We start from the raw sequence: 20,757 nt of genomic DNA, 5'->3' as shown, positions 1-20,757 counted from the left end.
CAGAGGATAACAGTATAAGAGAAGAAATAAAAGCAAGGATTGCTGTGGGAAATAGATCTTACTGGGCCCTGATTAAGATCTTTCTGTCATGTAGCATGAGCAGAAAATCGAAGGTTACTGTCTATCGAACAGCTGCAGGGCAGGTATGGCTCAAACATGCACAATGATGGTAGTAGAGGACAATTACTTGAGAAGGTGAGAGAGGGAAATATTAAGAAAGGTTTTTGGAGCTGTGAGTGAGGTGGGGAATTGGAGGATCTGGAGAAACAAGGAATTCCTGGAACTGTATAGTAATGCTGACTTAGTTACAGAAACCAAGTGTAGCAGATGGTGATGGCTGGGCCAGGTAGAGTGAATGATTGAGACTAGATCTGTCACGAAGGTCTACAGAGGAAACCAAGGTGGTAGAAGGTGTAAGGGGAGACCCCAGAAATGATGGAAGGAGGATGTGGAAATGATCTGAAAAAGATGGGAGTCAGAAGATGGAGGATACAAGCGGAAGATCAAGATCGGGCTTTGATCGTCAGCGAGGCCAAGACCATACGCAAGGGCTGTAGTGCCAAGGAGTAAGTAAGTAATCACAGGACATAGAAACTGTGCAACACCGTTACACTACTTCTTCATAACTGAACCAGCCTCTCAAAAATTACAGACAGACATAGAGACTGTGTGTAACTATGGAACTTGACCATGGGGCCAAGATTTGATAATGGTGCCAAAAATTTCATCTTGCTGCTCTCAAATTGTTACCATGCATGTTCTGCACTTTTCCAGTGCTCCATGGTAACTAAATGTCTGGTACTGCTACAATTGTTGAAGCCTCTCCTCCCCAATTTTGATACCCACGCAAGGCTGTCAACATACGTTTAACGCTCCGACAGTCGCACATGTATCTGTGAGATACATGACTTACTTTTTCTCTAATATTACCGCAAGGAACAGTGGTAACGGTTTGCTGGCCCACGACATCTTGTGTCATACCTTTCTTATTGCTTCACAGGAATTTCAGTCTTATCCCGATACTGACAAGGTCATAAATGAGTCAGGTGTGCGAACATGTACTGCCTGTAACTATCAGATACAGCGCGCCTACTCTGGTAACGCTTTGTCGCCGCTAATGACTGCAGCTTTTGCATTGTTTGCAGTGTACGCAAGTCGGCAGTTGCGTTGTTGTCTTCTAAATGAAGCAACGTTTCGTTGTAGCTACGTGTACTCTCTTTCAAAATGAGTAAATGATATGATCTAGAAAATCCTCAGGATTTGGAAGAAGTACATCGCCTTCTTCTCGACGACGAGGTATCCATTGAAGATGAAGATGATCTTGCAGAAACTGATTCAGAAACCGAAGATATACTCGAAACACGATCTGTAGACTCGGACATAGATCATGAATTTGATGAAGAGGAAAATAATGAAGCACAGGAAACTGATGAACATTACTATTTTGGTGAGTAGAAAAGACAATAAATATGCTTTCAGATGTAATAATAACAATATCTATTAATGGTGTAATGTACTTATTTTTTATTTTAGGTAAGGATGGAACTAAATGGAGGAAAGTGCCTTGGAAAGCAACACAGACACGGCCTCATAATATACTAACCAACCTGCCTGGGGTAGTTTGAGACGCAAAGAAAATGGTAACTGAAATTGACTGCTGGAGCCTAGTCATCAGTAATGATATCCTAGATCTAATTGTGGTCAACACTAACAGGCGTATAGCTGATCTAAAAGGAAACTTTGCTCGCGAGAGTGACTGCAAGGACACAGACACAATCTAAATAAAAGCCTTTCTTGGCTTGTTATACCATGCTGGTGTGTTCTGTGGTGGGCGACAGAATGTTCACGACTTCTGGACAGCAGATGACCTTGGTCTGAATATTTTTAGAATGACCATGTCCAAAAAATGTTTCCTGTTCCTATAAGATGTGTTCGTTTTGATGATGGAGCCACATAACAAGAACGGCGCAAGACAGACAAATTAGCAGCAGTGAGGGAAATGTTCACCATGTGTTTGAAAAACTGCAAGAGACATTACTCCCTCGGTCAGAAAATCACAGTTGATGAGCAGCTACCAGCATTTCGAGGCCGGTGTGGGTTTCGCCAGTCCATACCATCCCAACCATCTAAATATGGCATCAAAATTTTCTGCCTATGTGATGCCAAGCTTTATTATACTTACAACATGGAAATATATTGTGGATTACAACCAGAAGGACCCTTTCAGAATAACAACTCCGCCAAAGTAGTAGTTCTGAGACTTGCCGAACCAATATATGGGACGGGTAGAAACATTACAGCAGATAACTGGTTCACTAGTTTGGAGTTAGTAAGAGAACTGCGTAAAAGGAGACAGTCGTTTGTAGGCACAATTAGAAAAAACAAGAAGGAACTGCCATTGAATTTCATAGCACCAAAAAGTAGACAGCAATATGGTAGTGTATTTGGCTACAGCAAGAATGAAACCCTTGTGTCTTATGTCCCGAAAAAAGGGAAAACTGTAGTCCTCCTTTCGAGTATGCATGTATCGTCAAGTGAGGTTTCGGAAGGTTTAGAGAAAAAACCAGCAATTATTCTACACTATAATGACACCAAATCTGGAGTTGATGTAGTTGACAAACTCTGTGCAACCTACAATTTAGCTAGGTCAACAAGAGGACGGCCTATGGTGATTTTTTTCCACCTGTTGAACATTGCAGGCATCAACTCAAGAGTAATTTTCTTGGGCAACAAGAATAAATACTCAAATCGGCGGGAGTACCTCAAAACTTTGGCTCTGACTCTACTGCAAGATCATCTCAAAAGAAGAGCTCTTATTATGACTCTACCTGATGATATAAAGTCAATGCTAGTAAAGTACAAACCTAAAGGAAAAGAGCAAGAAAACGCTGAACAATCCTTGGAAAAAGAAAACAAGAAAAGAAAATGGTGCCAGTCATGCTACAGGGAGACAAAAAGACTTGTCTCAGCAAGTATACATGTGAAAAATGCGGTACACATCTTTGTTTGCAAAAGCACGCAAAAATAATTTGTGAACAATGTCTTTCTGTAGAGGGCAATCAGTAAAAAGAGACATGCTTTGATTAGTTCAATAATTTATTTGTATCTATAATAAAATCAATTTTTAAAAGAATTTCATGTACTTCTCCATTACAAAATGTCAAATATTTCTGTTAATTTGAAAGTGTAATGAGCCTGATGTTCACTTCTGTATTTGTAAAATCTGTAACAATAAAGGTAACTGCAATTTAAAACAAAAACAAATGAAAAAGAACCTGTAAACAAACAAAAAAACCACAAAAATCGTCGCATGTATCCACCAGATACATCGCGACTAGTGGCGTCATGAAAGTTGACGCGCCTGATGGAGGGTTAAAATTTTTCCCATTTTCTGTGTCACCCTGCACAACCCCTTATTCCCTTCCCTGTCCTGTCCTTTTTGCAGATCACTTTTAATGAGATCTTCATTTCAATGGCTGAAATATCAACCTAGTTTCTGCCATCTGTTCATCAGTCACTATTTTACCTCCATGGAGAGCGACAATGTTTTATTACTGCATATTATTCCTGTACCAAAAATCTAGAACCCCCACCCCTAATCACCCCCATTTTCCCTTCACCACTTTGTTCTTCATCACTCTCCCCCCTTCCACCCCCCCCCCCAAACTTTCCTTTCACTGCTTTCTCCTCCTCCTTTTGTCTCCTCTTCATCAGTAATTCATATCCTATTGGCAATGAAAGCATTGGAAGTGGAGATGCTGGTCCAATTCTATCAATGTTGAGGTCAGAACAGTCATGACTTCCAGGAAATCTGTGATGAAGTTAAATCGTTATTATTGGTACTGGGACTCTGACTTGGCTCTTCCTAATTAATGTTTTTCACTACTAAATCACCTTTCTGACTAATTTCTCATTACCTGTAGCAGGTATAAAAAATGGAATATTTGTGGATTTATGGAAGTCTGAACTTTTACATTCTTATGGGAAAGGCAGTTATGTATCAAATTACAACAATAAAGGTTTGGGGATCAATTCTCCATGACTCCCAGATTTTTCTGGCTTTTATTGCTTCTTTCACCTTTGGCTATCATTTTTCTGTGTGAAAAATGCTAATGTATCCTTGTTTGGCATCCACATTAAACTGTAAGTCCCCACACATCTGATTGGTTAAGGCAGTCCAAATGTCAGAAAAAGTCAAGGACACCTTACTTCTAATGGGACAATGCTTATTAAAGCACTTTTCAAAAAAACTTGGACACACATTTTTATTTCAAGTTTAAGGATATGAGTACAAGCTGTCATAACAGATCTGCAATTCTATCATGTTCATAAATTTTCATTATTAGCAGTGTCGTGTGGATTTTAAGTCAAATTCCGCACATTCAGTCTTATTTCATGAGTATGAATGAGGATTCTCCACACTGCAGGACTCCACTAAACAGAATTAGGGTACACTCTAAGAAATAACTGTCCACCATGATCTTAAACACTGTTAGGGAATATTTTAAAAACCTAACAGTCCATACTACATCATAATCTTCCTGTATTTCTATAAAAGCAAATCTTTCCCTTTCTGATGCACAACAACACTTCACAACAGATGAAAGCTATAATCTATTTTCCAAGACCACATTTTGTGTGTAAAAACACATTGTTATTTATAAAATGAGTGACATTGGTAAACAACAGGGTTTTGGGTGCAAAATTTGTAAAGTAAGTATATGATAATCTCAAAGTGATTACTCGTGTGATTCAACAATATTTGCCTCAAAAGTGTATGAATAACAGCACACATATGTGTATGAATAATGGCACACTTGGAGAATTACACACTAAAATATGAACATACTGTACCTCTTCATCAAAAGAAAGAAAGTTAAAGGCGACAATTTTGAAATGTTACTGACAATTTTTGTATCACCGAAATACAAAGGAGTCAGTGCAATTATGTGGATGAGGAGCCACAATTCACCTGATTATTATAAATAGCGACAATGTGGCACAGATCATCAATTGAGGGAGAGATGTGCACCTCTAACACACATTAACTATGAAGACCCCTGAAATTGCCACTCGGGGCAGACACACTTTGTTAGGGTATAGGTTCTTACCAGCCAAAATTACAAAAATTTAACTAAAAACTAAAACAATGAAAAATTCCAGGGTTTTTCCTGGATGAAAAAAAAATCCCAGGATTTTCCTGGATCTCCCAGTTGTTCCAGATCTTATGCACCCTGGTACAACATATTTATTAAAGAAGTACGGAAAGCAATCTACAACCCAAGTATTTGTAAAATTATTCTCAGTTCCCACTGATGTCACAAGACAGAACTTGTAAACATGTTGTTATATAACATTTTATATTTGTCACTAAATTAATTATTCCACTTGATGAATAAAATCACTTCCAGTACTGATGTAACCTGACTAACCAAATTACTTAATTTATAGGATTATGAATTACAATCATGTGGTACAGTACCTGCAGAGTATTGTTTTCAGATTCACCCAGTAGGAATGCTACTCTTATAGCACTAGCTTTTTCAGTAACAACAGGTGCAGATGCCCATGTCTGCCTGATTGCTGATCGAGCTTCAAAGTTACCAACAGCTGAGCACACAACAATGAGGAGGAATAGCTTTTCACTACATATATCTGGCTGAGGAATAATTGCTGTCAAATTCTCTGGCAGCACATACAGCTTCAAATCTCTGCTTGTATTTAGAGACCAGCCCGGAATGTTTACTGTAATCAAATGGTATTGCATATGAGTTACATAAAACAGAAATGAGTGCAACAATCAGGAAATCCATCATATATCAGCTCCTTACAGCACACAATGAGCACAAAAGCATTCTTTATTACATGGAACAAAATTCTGAATATACTCATGGGACCCATGGGACCAATAATAAATTTTTAAAAAATCACACACTTCTTTACCTTATCTTGGGATTCCATTACACAGATTCTCCTGGTGTACTAATTCAAGAATAAAAAAAACATGTGTACAAAATATTCTTGGCCTTACTTCCATTTCAAATACAAAAACTCTACCTTTCAACAACTTCTACCAATGCCATTGACTCTGTCAGATGCAACTGATTGTCATGGCTGCAAGCATCATCTCCTTTCACAACCCAAGTTGACCTATAACTGGTTGTAAAAGTCAAGGTGAGATTATGTTGCTACTTGTGATGCAGGGATGCTAGTAATTTCACCAAATCTATTTTAATGCAAATATTTTCCCTGTTCGCTCTTTAGCCTTCCAGCATTTAGTTCTTGTTTCCATGGGTTTATTAGTCACACGTACAGTATATTGTCACAGATTTTCAAGTTATTAAATTAATTTTCAAGTATACGGTGTTACAAGAAGATGCATTATATTTCTTAAGACTATATTTGCTTCCCAAATGAAGATAAAAGCTTTGCCTAAATTTGAACTTGTTCATAGTACTACAAAGCTTTTATTTACTAACGAACCATCACATTCTATGAAGCTATATCTTTTGCATGCAGCACATACAACCTTGGGGTACTTTTTACAAGTACATTTAGAATCATAGAGTCCATTTAACTATCACAAATGTTCAATGTGCACTCCATTGGACGCATGACAAACATTCATATGCTAGTCAAACTCATTCCATGCTATTGGAAGTATTCCTGGAGTTACTGCATTCCCTCCTATTGCAATGTAGCATCACAATTAATCCAAAGTTGCTGGAAAGGGAGGCACATACAATGGATGGATAAAAATTTGGAAACACTGCTGGAAATTCATACTTGAACATACATGCAGATGACATGCAAGCCTGCTGGTTGTGCTGTTTTATTTGACCAGGAATCGCACTTGTTGGTGCTAAGTGAATTAGAACATGGGCAAACAGCTGGTGATTGTATAATGAGCATCTTCCATAACCAATGTAGATGAAGCTTTTGGTGTTTCAAGATGCACCATATCAAAGATTTATACCACATGCAAGGAAAGTGGAAAAGAAGTGGAAAATCATCATTTACTAAGTCACAATACCGATGAAAGTGTGTGCTGAGTGATCGTGATGAAAAATAAGATGATGACAGCTGCAAAAGTCAGTGTAGAACTGAATGTCGCACTCGTGAACCCTGTGAGCAACAAAACAACACGAAGGGAGGACTAAGAGCAGGGAATTGCAGGGTGAGCTGGAATTCTATAGCCATTCATCAGTGATGCAAATACCCATAACATGACAATGTGGTGTTGAACCCATAAAACCTGTAATATGGAGCAATAGAAGAAAGTCACTTGGTCAGGTGGGTGTTGTTTCACACTGTTTCCAACTGCTGGCTGAGTTTACATTCCAAGAGAGAAACATGTCAGGGTTCAGTGATGAATTGGGCAGCCATTCCATGGGTCCCATAGTCACTCTGCAAAGTTACATTACTGCCAAGCATTAAGTTACCTCTTTGGCCAATCAGGTCCATCCAATGGTACAATCTTTGTTCCCCAATGGTGATGATGGGTTCAAAGATAACAGAGCCCCTGTTCACACACTTCACATCGTCCAGAACTGGTTTTGTGAGCATGAGCATGAGCACAAGAATGAGTTTTCTCATCTCCCCTGGCCACCACAGTCACCAGACCTCAATAATACTGAGCCTTTGTAATCTACTTACGAGAGAAGAGCATGTGATCGCTATCCACCGCCATCTCCGTTACCTGAACTTGTCACTATTCTGCTGGAAGAATAGTGTAAGATTCCCTTGAAAACTATACAGGACGTATATTTCACCATTGGGAGACAACTGAAAGCTGTTTTGAATGCCAGAGGGTTTCCTACACCTTACTAGGTCTGGCAATGCATTGTGTTTTTGGTGTTTCCATATTTTTGCCCATCCTATGCACACAGAGCCTTTAAAAAAAATGCTCCCAAGATCCTTCACTGAGGCACTTACTGTAAAGAAGTGTTGTTACATGCAAGTGCTAGAATGGTGGCACTTCATCCCACTGTAATATGGAATTTTCAGCATATTCTCGCAATTCTGCTAAAAGCCGAATCCCCAACATATTCAGGTAAGTGATTCCTGTAATTGTCTTTTCCACGAAAATGAATGTGGCGTAAATTATTTCTCAGGAAATTGTGTAAAACCATGTTAATGGGTTTCTCTTATGCTCAACTACAGAATGTAGCTGCTGCGTTCACCATATTATTATGATGTGGTCGTTCGCTTTCCCACTTAAACAGAACATAGCTTCGTCACTGAGCACTAAACGTGAAAGGAAATTTCTATCTTCTGTCTACACATGCAGAATGAATTAAAATAAACTCTACATATTGTTTATCATCTTCATGAAGGGCTTGTAGGAACTGAATCCTGCATAGTTTGAAACAAAAAAATTGTCGCAAAACACACACATGAGGAATGGCTCATGCTTGGCTGGTAAAATGAGTAGACTTCTGTAGACTATGTGCAAAACTGTGTTGAATGCACACAGAGGATTTCCCTTACATAAACAACCGGTGTCTTAAATAGCTGGTATCATCATCACATGTTTTGAGCTGTAGGTGGTGCAAGGCAGTATTCTCAATGAAAATAAGTCCTAACTGCACTGCAACTGTTGAAATGGAAAATGTGAAACACCTTCACTTGCTGTATTATCACCATCTTAAATTAACACATGTTGGTAAATGAGTGAACTAGCTGCACCAGGGAGACCCCAAGTGGCAACCACATGAAACAGCAACTTACAAAGGGCACCAACAAAAACTTTTAATTTCAGTGCATAAGTTAAAATTTGCCCCAAGTTAATGTAGAAGACAGTCTTGTGAAATTGGATGAATCTCCTCTTAAAAACATCCTGTACATATGGGCACATGATGAACCCATATGAAAAAATAACAATACTCAGTTTAGAAACAGAAGTAGGGCTGTATTACTTTTTCATACACAAGTACAAATTTCTACATATCAGAAGAAACCTTTTTAAGTCATTTTAAAAATTAGGCATTTTATATCATTGGGTAAGTGATCAAAGATTTTGGTACCAGCATTATTCACCCCCTTTGAGCTAAAGATAGTTTTAATAAAAAGTAATGATGGTCTCTTTTTTTCTGGCACTGTAATTATGGATATCTTAAATCTCATACTTCTTTCTAAACCCCAACGGAGTACTTATAACAACTTTTGTGAGATAAAGTATGTACTGTGACGCAATGTGTTCCTCAAACAGGTGTCTACAAAATGATCGTGTGAAAGCACCACAAATTATTCTCTTGGCACCCTTCTGTGCAAAGAAAGTGTTATTCCTTAAAATATAGTTGTGCCAGAAAATAATTCAAGTTTTAAATCTCATTTATATGTATAATTCAAAGTTTTGAAGATTCTGTCTTATTAATTCTTGCCTCTGTGTTAACTGGGTACTCTACCATTTGAAGTGCAGGACTGAATATGCATTTTTTGTTTAATAAAGAAAGAGATAATTTGGAGAAAAACAGTCAATAATAATTGTTTTACAAGCATTGCTTTAATCTCTTCTGTTACTCTAGGTTTGTTGGATGCTATTATGGTACCTGCGTCATCTGCAAAAGGAAACTAATTCTGCTTCATATGTATTAAATTGAGAATCATTTACATACATCAGGATTGAAAGCTGACCTAATCTGAACCTTGCGTAACTCCTTTAATGGTATCTGCCTAGTTAGAAAAATCTCTCCTCTCTACATTTGTTAAATTCATAACCAGAACTATCTTCCTTCTCTTTACAAGTAGAGTCACTGGCCGCCACATGAAGGTAATAATGCTGGCATTCCTACATGAAAAAAGAATCTTAATACATGGGATATATTTTGGTCATAAACATAATTTAATTCCTGTGCTATGAGACCACTGTTTTTCCCAAATTTATGTATTTAACATGCAATTAGTCTTCTGTGCAGCACTTTGACATGAAATGTTTCATCTCTATGAAACTATCCATTGTCTCTCCAATATCACTTGTGCTGATGCCCTCACATGGGATACTGTAAATTCCAGGAACTCTTGACATGAGAATGTCTTTCAACGAGTACAGTGTCTATTTAGCCTTCTTAAGCAGTGATAAAATAACCTGAACCATTATCTTCCCAGGTTCAGCCAATTTTGTTAAGTACATAGCTTACAAAAGTGAGTACTTCTATAGGTGGATAATTTTTTATTGAATTAATGTCATCGTGCTCTCAAAAATTCAGAAACTCGAAGTCTATACTGTATCTACTAAAGCCTTAATTTTGGGATGCTCTTCAAGCGACCACTTATGGAATTCAGGTATTCTTTGTTACAGATTATCTGGATGTATCAAAGTATTTAAAACCACTCTTTTCTGGGCCAGACGAAAGCTCTGCACTCTTGAGTTAAATGTCTGCAAGCACTGGCTACATACCGGTAGTACTGAGGAGCACATTAAGTTCAGTTCAAATCCCTAAAAATAATGGCTTTCTTCTGTCTCCAAATGTGAACTTTGTGTTAAAGTGCATATTATAAAACATTACCAACAGTTACTTGCACCCACAGTTGACCATTTTGAATATCTCTCTCAGGTATTAAATGACACGATAAAACTAACAAAGGTATGGTCAGCACAGATATGGTGGTGGTGGTGTTTTTTTTCTTTGTGTGTGTGTGTGTGTGTGTGTGTGTGTGTGTGTGTGTGTGTGTGTGTGTATTTTACTCTAGCTTGAAAATGATTACTCCAAAAACTAGCAAGTTTTTTCTTTCTTTTTGTGTGTGCCTATTGATTACTAAATGTTTCTGCTCTTCAGTGAGTGGTCTCCTTTAATCCAAAAATACTTATAACCTACCAGAACTTTCCTATAACATTTATACTCTAATTTTCTTTTTATTGGTAAAAAAAGCTCTAGTGCAAAAACACTCTTTCTTCCTCAGTCTAATTCCATGTACTCTCCATCCTCAGTGCAAAAGTGGGAAGAGTTCTTTTAACATTATTACTCTGCTGGTGACCCGACCAGCCTGGATGTGCTTTTTAGATGGTTTCCCCACATCCAGCTAGGTGAATACAGAGCTGGTTGCCATGTTCCACCTAAGTTACACACTACACAAACATTCTGAAAACTTTCTCACACTTGAATATGAGATTTACTCCAGACAGACAAGTGAGGTACACAGATTCTGTACTGGGGAGTGTGGTGGTGAGGAAGAGCATCATGTTGGCCATTAACATTACGTCAACCCATATAACAACGTGGACCCCGTGGAGAAATGGCCACAGGCATGGAATAAGAAGAAGAAAGAAGATTCAACACAGTATGATTACTCCAGTCTAATAATGCAATCTTTTTCATGATCCAGGATCTCATACATGTGTGACTTAAAACATACCTTCATTTATCTGACTGACAGTGTTTACTACCTAAGCTATTGCATTGTTTGTCCTGGACTAACACCAAACAAATCTCAAAGAATGACTTATGACAGTTTCACTGGTTTGTCTGAACGTTCAGTATTTTGCATTCGAGTGGGCAGAGGCTATGTAGAATACATGACACATTAAGACCACCATCTACAGCTTCTCTATTTTTATTAATCCAGCCTCAAAACTTTCTGGACCAACAGGATATGTCTGAACCCTCTTTTTGTGTGCTATTCACCTTTAAACATACCATTAAAATGCTGGTGTTTACACTGAAAATACAAATGTTGCTGTCACAACACACAACAATCAACAGAAAAAACAAGGAACATCATGCTATTGTTGTTGTTGTCTTCAGTCCAAACACTGGTTTGATGCAGCTCTACATGCTACTCTACCCTGTGCAAGTCTCTTCATCTCCGAGTAACTAATGCAACCTACAACCTTCAGAATCTGCTTACCATATTCATATTCATCTCTTGTTCTCCCACTACAACTTTTAGCCCTCCCCCCCCCCCCTCCCTCTTGCACACACTTTCCTCCAGTACCAATTTGGTGACTGCTTGATGTCTCAGAACAGGTCCTACAAACCTATTCCCCTTCTTGCAGTCAGGTAGTACCAGAGAGTTCTTTTCCTCCTAATTCTATACACTACCTTCTCATAACTTATGTGATCTACTCATCTAAAATTCAGCATTTTTCTGTAGCACCAATTTCAAACACTTCTACTCTCTTCATGTCTAATATGTTTATCATCCATTTTTACCTTTCATATATGACTAAACTACATAAAAATACTTTCAGGAAAGACTTCCTAACACTTAAATCCATAATCGATGACAACAGATTTCTCTTCTTCAGGAACACTTTTTTGCCATTGACAGTCTTACATTTTATATCCTCTCTACTTCGGTCATCATCAGTTATTTTCCTGTCAAAATAACAAAACTCACCTAATTTAAATGTTTAATTCCCTCAGCATCACCTGATTTCATTTGACTACATTCCAGTACCTGTGTTTTGCTTTTATCATCTTATATCCTCCTTTCAAGACACTGTCGACTCCATTCAGCTGCTCCTCCAAGTCCTTTGCTGTCTCTGACAGAATTCCAATGTCCTTGGCAAACCTCAAAGTTTTTATTTCTTCTCCTTGAACTGTAATTCCCACTCCAAATTTTTCTTTGCTTTCCTTCACTGCTTACTCACTGTACAGATTGAATAACATCAGGGATATGCCACATCCCTGTATCACTCCCTTCACAACCACCACTTCCCTGTCATGCTCCTTCACTCTTATAACTGCCACCTGGTTTTTGTACAAGTTGTAAACAGCCTTTTGCTCACTGTACTTTACCCCTGCTGCCTTCAGAATTTCAAAGAGAATATTCCAGTCAATGATGTCAAAAGCTTTCTCTAAGTCTACAAATGCTATAAACGTAGATTTGCCTTTCCTTAACATATCTTCTGTGAGAAGTTGTAGGGTCAATGTTGCCTCACATGTTCCTTTATTTCTCCAGAATCCAAACTGATCCTCCTTGAGGTCTGATTCTATCAGTTTTTTCATCCTTCTGTACAGAATTTGTGTTAGTATTCTACAACCATGAATTATTAAAATGATAGTTCAGTAATATACACAAGGGTCACCACCTGCTTTCTTCGGAATTGGAATTATTATATTCTCCTTGAAATCTGATGGTATTTCACCAGTCTCATACATCTTGCACACCAGATGGAAGTGTTTTGTCATGGCTGGTTCTGCTGATGCTACCAATAGTTCTTAAGGATCATCATCTACTCCCAGGCCTTGTTTTTCAGTGCTCTGTCAAATTCTTCCTGCAACACGAAATCTCATCCCTCATCTTCATCTACATCCTCTTTTAGTTCTATAATAATGCCCTCACAAGTTTATCTCCCTTGTATACACCCCCTATATACTCCTTTCACATTTCAGCTTTCCCTTCTTTGCTTAGGCCTTATTTTCCATTTGAACTCTTCATATTCACACAGCTGCTTCTCTTTTCTTCAAAGGCCTCTAATTTTCCTGTAGGTGGTATCTATCTTTTCCTTAGTGATATATGTTTATAAATCTTCACATTTGTCCATTAGGCCATTCCAGCTAGACCATTTTGCACTTCCTAAAAACCTTACTTTTTAGAAGTTTGTATTCCCTTTCATCTGCTTCATTTTCTGCATTTTTATATTTTCTCCTTTCATCAGTTAAATTCTTGTGTTATCCAAGGATTTCCACTAGGCCTTGTCTTTTGAGCTATTTGCTACAAGGAACACACAACCACAAAAGTTTCATATTAAATGAGCATGTGGAATGCTAACCAACAGATGGAAACACCATTATCAGCTCACAATCTATCATCTATAAAGTTATTTTAATTGCACTATATCAGTAATTATATACAAGTATCTTCTGTGTTAGTCCAATCACACACTGCAACTTTACTTGTATGTACGCATAGATGAAACAGTAAATGAAAATTTTATTCTGTCATGAAGCAGATGATTGGTTTGAACACTGCAGTGCTTTACTAGGCATGGACCTATTTGGAGGTGGTATGCCATTGCTTTCCTTCAACCTTCAAACAGACTGACCCAGCCACTTAACCTACACACAAAAGGAAACTGAGTTATTCTAATAGATGTAGCCTATTGGATGGAGCCAACAGAGAGTCCAGAATTTTGGACGACTCTTTGGAAGTGTGGTTAGTAAAGTATAGTTTTCACACTATAGTTTTTAAAGTGTGTGTGTGTTCCCTACTTCTTGCTTTATATCTGCTAGAAGGTATTAAGGTACTTGCTTGTTTTCTGAACTTTCAATAGTAACAGGTTATATGTGGTAACTGCATGTTGCAGCAAAAGTTGTTATAAAGAGAGACAGTGTAAAAATACTGTCACAAGCGGTTGGTTGGTTGGTTTAAAAGATGGGGAAAGTGACCAAACTGCTAGGTCATCAGTCCCTTGTTCCAAATAAAACAATGCCACAAGGGTGAGAATAAAACAAGCGAGACTGACAACACAAAACGAAGAGAAAGGAAAAACCACAAGAACGACGGAAGAGCAACAAACACTTAAATGGATAAAAGCGGAGAAGAAAACCACAGAAACGCAAGAAACAGGTGGAAGAAATTAAAACAACAAAACAGATTACCATGGCTGGCTGACCATGAGAATAAAAAGGAGAAGCCAGCCACTCTGCAACACATTAAAACCTCCACCCTAAAAGCACTAGGATGGAGGACACAGAGGGAGAAAGGGCATGTGCTAAAATTTAGATCAAATGATAAAGCATACCCTCACGAATAAAATGTAAAACTAAATTAACTGATGAGGCGTTGTCAGATAAAATTAGTGGCAACGAGTCTGGCATCCAAAGATTTCATCGCAGGGCAGTCAAAGTGGGACAGTGCACAAGAATATGGGCAACTGTCAACTGGGTGTCGCACTCGACACTGAGATGGGTCTTCACGGCACAGGAGGTAGCCGTTGGTCGCCCAAGCATGGACAATGCGGGGCCGGCAGAGAACCACAGAGTCTCTGCGAGAGGCCAGCATGGAGGGCTGCCACATGTTCGTAGTCTCCTTAATGGCACACAGTTTTTTGTACATACTGAGACCATGCCATCCCCTCTCCCAAAGCTGAAAAGTCTGGCAGCATAAAAATGAACACCAAAAAATGAACACACATCAGTTACTGGAATGCTGATCTCCACAAGCGGTTTTCGTGTAGCCTGTTTAGCCAGCCTGTCAGCAAGTTCGTTGCCTGGGATTTCGACGTGTCCTAAGGTCCACAAAAACACCACTGAACAACCGAGCGTTCCAGGGCATAGATGGACTCCTGGATGGTCGCTACCAAAGGATGACGAGGGTAGAACTGGTTGATAGCTTGTAGGCTGCTCAAGGAGTCAGTACACAGAAGGAACGACTCCCCAGGGCATGAACAGATGTGCTCAAGAGCATGAGATATAGCCACCAGCTCTGCAGCGAAAACACTGCAGTCATCGGGCAAGGAATGCTGTTCAATATGTTCTCCATGGAAGCATGTGAACCCAATGTGACCATCAGCCATTGAGCCGTCGGTGTAAACTATTTCATGGCCTTGGTACATGTCAAGAATCGAGAGGAAGTGACAGCGGAGTCCTTTGGGCCACGTGAAAGGTCCAGGCGAAGCTGCGGCCTAGGTGTACACCACAGAGGTGTACCAGAATTGACCTCAGGTATAGGTGGTAAAGGCAAAGACTCCAGATCAGATGGAAGGGATTGGACGTGAACTACAATTTTAAGCCCTGATCTGGGCTGTCAATGTGGGGGATGAACTGCCATCGGTGAGAAAAGGAGATGGTAATTTGGATGCGCCGGAGAAGTACAAAAGTGTGCAACGTAACTAGCGAGCAGGTGTGCACGCCTGATGTGCAATGGAGGAACTTCAGCCTCCGCCAGGACGCTGGTCACTGGACTCGTCCTAAAACCTCCCGTCGCTAGGCGAATGCCACAGTGGTGCACTGGGTCGAGTAAATGCAATGTTGAGGGCACCGCCGAATCATAAACCACACTCCCATAGTTAAGGCGGGATTGAACAAGGGCTCTATAGCGTAGAGCGATCTGCACCGCAGTTGGTGTCGCTCAGGCAGCAGAGGACATTGAGGTGCTGCCAGCACTTCTACTTAAGCTGACAAAGGTGCAGGAAGCCAAGTAAGTTGGGCACCGAAAACCAGTCCTAAAAATTGATATGTTTCTGCTAGAATGAGAGGATCATCAGTAAGGTAAAGATCTCATTACAGATGCATGGTACGACGCCGACAGAACTCCATAATACAAGACTTTGCGGCCAAAAACTGGAAGCCATGGGCTAGAGCCGATGACTGCACCTTGTTAATGGCTCCCTGTAGGTGCCACTCATGAACACCAGTACTGGTGGAGCAGTACGAAATGCAGAAGTCGTCTGCATACAGAGAGGGTGAGACAGATGGCCCTACAGCTGCTGCTAGATCATAATGGCCACTAAAAATAGTGATACACTAAACACAGAGCCTCGCAGGACCCCATTCTCCTGGATATGGGGGGTGGGGGGGGGTGGGGTGGGGGGACTACAGGGGGCACCAACTTGGACATGGAAAGTACGAAGCAACAGGAAATTCTGGATAAAAATCGGGAGCCGACCTCGGAGACCCCCCCTTGTATAATGTGGCAAGGATATGATGTCGCCAGGTCGCGTCATACGCTTTTCGTAAATCATAAAAGACGATGACAAGGTTTTGGCGCCTGTAAAAGGTTGTTTGGATGGCAGACTCGAGGGACACAAGATTATGAGTGGTAGAGCGACCCAGGCGGAAACCGCCCTGGCACGGAGCCAGTAGGCCACGTGACTCCATGACCTGACCCAACCCAAACATGAACACACCATATGTTCCAGCAGCTTACAAAGAATGTTGGTGAGGCCGATAGCTATCCACATCAACCAGGTTTTTGACATGTTTGAGCACTTATGTGATGGCGCTCTCCCACCAGTGCGATGGAAAGACACCATCACACCAGATCCGGTTGAAGATCACAAGGAGATGTCACTTCTAGTCAGACAAGGGATGTTTCATCATCTGACTGTGGATCCCATCAGGCCCAGGAGCTGTGCCAGGGCAATGTGCAAGAGCACTGAGGAGTTCCCACTCTGTAAATGGGGCGTTATAGGATTCACTGTGGCATGTACTGAACGAGAGGAATTTCCCTTCCGTCCGCCTTTTGAGAGTGCAAAGGCTGGGGGGGGGGGGGGGGGGTAATTCTCCAATGCAGAGGCGTGAGCATGGCGCTCAGAAAAGTGTCCGGCAATTGCGTTTGCGTCATTGCATCAGTAGATAACACGCCATTTATGTTAACACCAGGAACACCTGCTGAGGTCTGGTACCCAAAAACTCGTTTGATCTTTGCCCAGACTTGGGAAGGTGATGAATGGCACCCAATGGTCGGGAAGTATCTCTCCCAACACTCCTGTTTCCATCGTTTGATAAGCTGGCAAATGCGGGCATGGAGCCGTTTAAAGGCTATGAGGTGCTCCAGGGAAGTGTGCAGCTTATGCTGCTGTAGAGCTCGCCAACGCTCCTTAATTGCCTCAGTGACTTCCGGCAACCACCAAGGGACTGTCTTTCACCGGAGGCACCCTAAAGAATGAGGGATCGCATTTTCCACTGCAGTTACCTGCTCAACCACCACATTGATGTTATCCTGTCGGGGAGATTCAATATTGACAGCAGAAATGAAGGCTTCCCAGTCTGTCTCGTTTAAAGCCCATCTGGGCAAGTGTCTGTGGGCCTCAAGCTGGGGCAGCCACAAGAAGATGGGGAATGGTCACTGCCACACAGGTCGTCATGTGCTCTCCAGTGGATAGTTGGAAGAAGGCCAGGACTGCAAACCGAGAGATCAATGGCCGAATATGTGCCATGTGCCACACTGAAGTGTGTGTGTGTGGGGGGGGGGGGGGGGCGGGAGGGGGGGGCACCTGTATTTAAGAGGCAGAGTTTGAGGTTGAGTTGTGACAGTGAATTTTCAACATCTCTGCCTTGGCCAGTAAGCACGGTGCCACCCACAAGGGGTTACGAGTGTTAAAATCTCCCAAAAGTAGGAAAGGTTTAGAGAGTTGATCAATCAGTGCAGCCAATGCGTTCAGGGGTACTTCACCATCTGGAGGAAGATATACATTGCAGACAGTTATTTTCTGCGTTGTCCTTATCCTGACAGCCACAGCTTCAAGAGTGGTTTGAAGGGGCACAGGTTCACTGCATACTAAATTCAGGACATAGACACAAACTCCACCTGACACTCTATTATAGTCACTATGGTTTTTGTAATATCCCCTATAGCCGTGGAGGGCAAGGGTCTGCATTTCTGGGAACCAGGTCTCCTAAAGGGCAATGCAGAAAGCAGGTGTAAAACTTAAGAGTTGCCATAGCTCAGCCAGGTGGTGGAAAAAACCCGCCACAATTCCACTGGAAGATAGCATTATCGTGAGGCTGGAAAGGCATGAAGCACGCAAGGAGGCAGGTTACGCCTCAGAGGCACCTGCTGTTACCTATGGAGTAGTTGTAGCCATTTCTGTAGTGGATGAGGCATCAGTGAGATCCAAGTCCACAGGGGACACTAAGATCCCCACTGCATCCTTAGATGCAGAATTGATAGGGAGTGGTGATGTTGTGGCCACCAGAGGGTCCTGTTGCTTAGCAGACTACTACTTAGTTTGCTTGCTCTGTCGCTTCTGTTTAGGGGCTTGCTGGGAAGATTTCTCCGAAGCAGCTTCAGTCAGGAAGACCGTGAAGCTCTTCATCCAGCAGCTTTTGGCTCCTTGAGCCACTGGCAAGTGTCTGCCATGGCATTAGTGGAGACCTTGGGAGATAGGGCCCCAAGGAACCCCTTCCGCATGAGAGGAGCCAGAGGAGGCTGTTGCTTGTCCGGCAGGGGCAAGGGGACCAACGTCCCCTGCATTCGGAAGGCCTTGCTCCTGAAGTAGGTGCTTTGGGAGCAACGTAGGAAGATTTGCCCCCTACCACCAAGGGAGCGGATGTATTATGGTGGCCTGGAGGGCCAACTGTTCATGGCACAGAGAGAGGAACCACTGGCACTTGGGACAGAGATGACGACGTAGCTGCAGAATATGTCGACGTCAACCGAATGGGGTGTAATCTTTCAAATTTACGTTTAGCCTCCATGTAAGTCAACCCGTCCAGGGTCTTGTACTCCATGGTTTTCTGCTCCTTTTAGGGTACTGAGCAGTCTGGCGAGCAGGGGAGTTGATGCAAGTGGGAGGTGGCGCACATGGAGTACCTGGGTGCAGTGGACGTCCGTAGTCTCAAAATGTGGTGCTGGACGTGCAGCAGGAAGGCATGTGCCCGAACTTCCAGCCCTTAAAGCACCGCATATGGGGAGGGACGTATGGTTTGTCACAGCAGTAAACCATCAAATTGACCTTTTCTGGCAATGAATCATCCCCAAAGGCCAAGATGAAGGCACCGGTAGCAACCCTGTTGTCTTTGGGTCCCCTGTAAATGCACCAAATGAAATGAACACCCCACCATTCTAAATTGGAGCAGAGCTCATCGTCAAAGTGCAAGAGGAGACTGCCATGGAAAATAATCCCCTGGACCATGTTGAGCCATTTATGGGGAGCGACAGAAACAGGAATATCACCCAGCTTGTCACAGTCGAATAATGCTCGGTATTGGACTGGGGATGCTGTCTGAATAAAGCCTGCCCCATTTCACATCTTGGACAGTGCTGTCACTTCTCCAAACTTATCCTTAAGGTGTTCCATGAAAAACTGTGGCTTCGTAGGTAGAAAGGAGTCCCCATCAGTTCTGCTACAGACTAAAAACCGAGGTGAATATCTCTCCGTTCTGTAGCTCTACGTTCCTCCCACGGTGTAGTGAGGGAGGGAAATGATTTAGGGCCGTACCTGTCGGCACTGTATTCGATCTTGCCCTTCTTAGAGACTGCTGGTGCCATACGGTCACTAGCAAGATATGAATGAGTCCGCTTCATTGCGGGTCATCCATCCTGATACCACCCATTCTGATCAGGGGCTCTCCCCACGGGTACCATCAAGCCACAGCAAAGGCCAACTGGCATAATGGCCATTGTCAGGAGTCCTGATGCCCCAGGAAGACAGGCATCTTCTCCCCGATATACATGGGGAGTTTACAGCTAAGGCATCAGCAGTACAATCCCTGTTTTGTCAGGGGGCTACCACCAAATGAGTACACAACGGCCCCACCACAACCGACTGGCTACCGTGCTGGATATTTGGTGCGGAGAAATCCAATATTGTCATGGGGGCGAAAGAGGACAAGAGACAATGGAAGAAGATGACATACCCCAGAAAGTGTCCTTGCCCAAATAGGTGAATCGCTGGTGGAGATGCAAAGCCATGACAAGAGATTCAGGAGATCAAATCTAAGGGCATTATGGATAACTCTAGCACCTTGTAAGGCGTTCTTCCCCATATGGCCCGCACTTCTGTAGAATTTTGAAAGTGACAGGTCCAACCATAGCATGGGACCTGAACTCATAGGGCCGAAAAGTGAGAGACTCCTTTAGTTACCTCTTACGACAGGCGGGAATACCTTGGGCCTATTCTATCCCACAGACCCGCAGGGGGATGTCACAAGCTGTGATGCATACAGTGCAGTGTAGTGTAGCATAGAGTAGTGGTTAGCCTCAGTGCGTGCCATGCTGTGGATCGCCGGTTCAACCCAACCACCAGCAAGTATTTGTTACTTCGTATTTACTGCTCCAGGGGAGTTTTTGAAATATCTCTATGTTTGTAATGCTTGTAATGTTTGTGTATTCTGGAGTATTCAATGGCTATTTAAATAGCTGCAC

General features: G+C 41.7%; 1 protein-coding gene across 2 annotated transcripts in view; it reads right to left on the bottom strand.

The window, feature by feature from the left end:
- LOC126249753 (beta-1,3-galactosyltransferase 1-like) overlaps positions 1-20,757 on the bottom strand; it is a 117,254-nt gene that overhangs the window by 26,868 nt on the left and 69,629 nt on the right. For both annotated transcript variants that reach the window (XM_049951435.1, XM_049951436.1), the window contains exon 3: positions 5,483-5,745. In XM_049951435.1, the coding sequence (XP_049807392.1) occupies positions 5,483-5,745 (263 nt within the window). The remainder of the gene's footprint in view (positions 1-5,482; positions 5,746-20,757) is intronic.

The sequence above is a fragment of the Schistocerca nitens genome, chromosome 3, assembly GCF_023898315.1.
Source record: "Schistocerca nitens isolate TAMUIC-IGC-003100 chromosome 3, iqSchNite1.1, whole genome shotgun sequence".
Lineage (NCBI taxonomy): Eukaryota > Metazoa > Arthropoda > Insecta > Orthoptera > Acrididae > Schistocerca > Schistocerca nitens.
The sequence above is the reverse complement of the archived record's forward strand: the minus strand, read 5'-3'. Positions and strand labels throughout refer to the sequence as shown.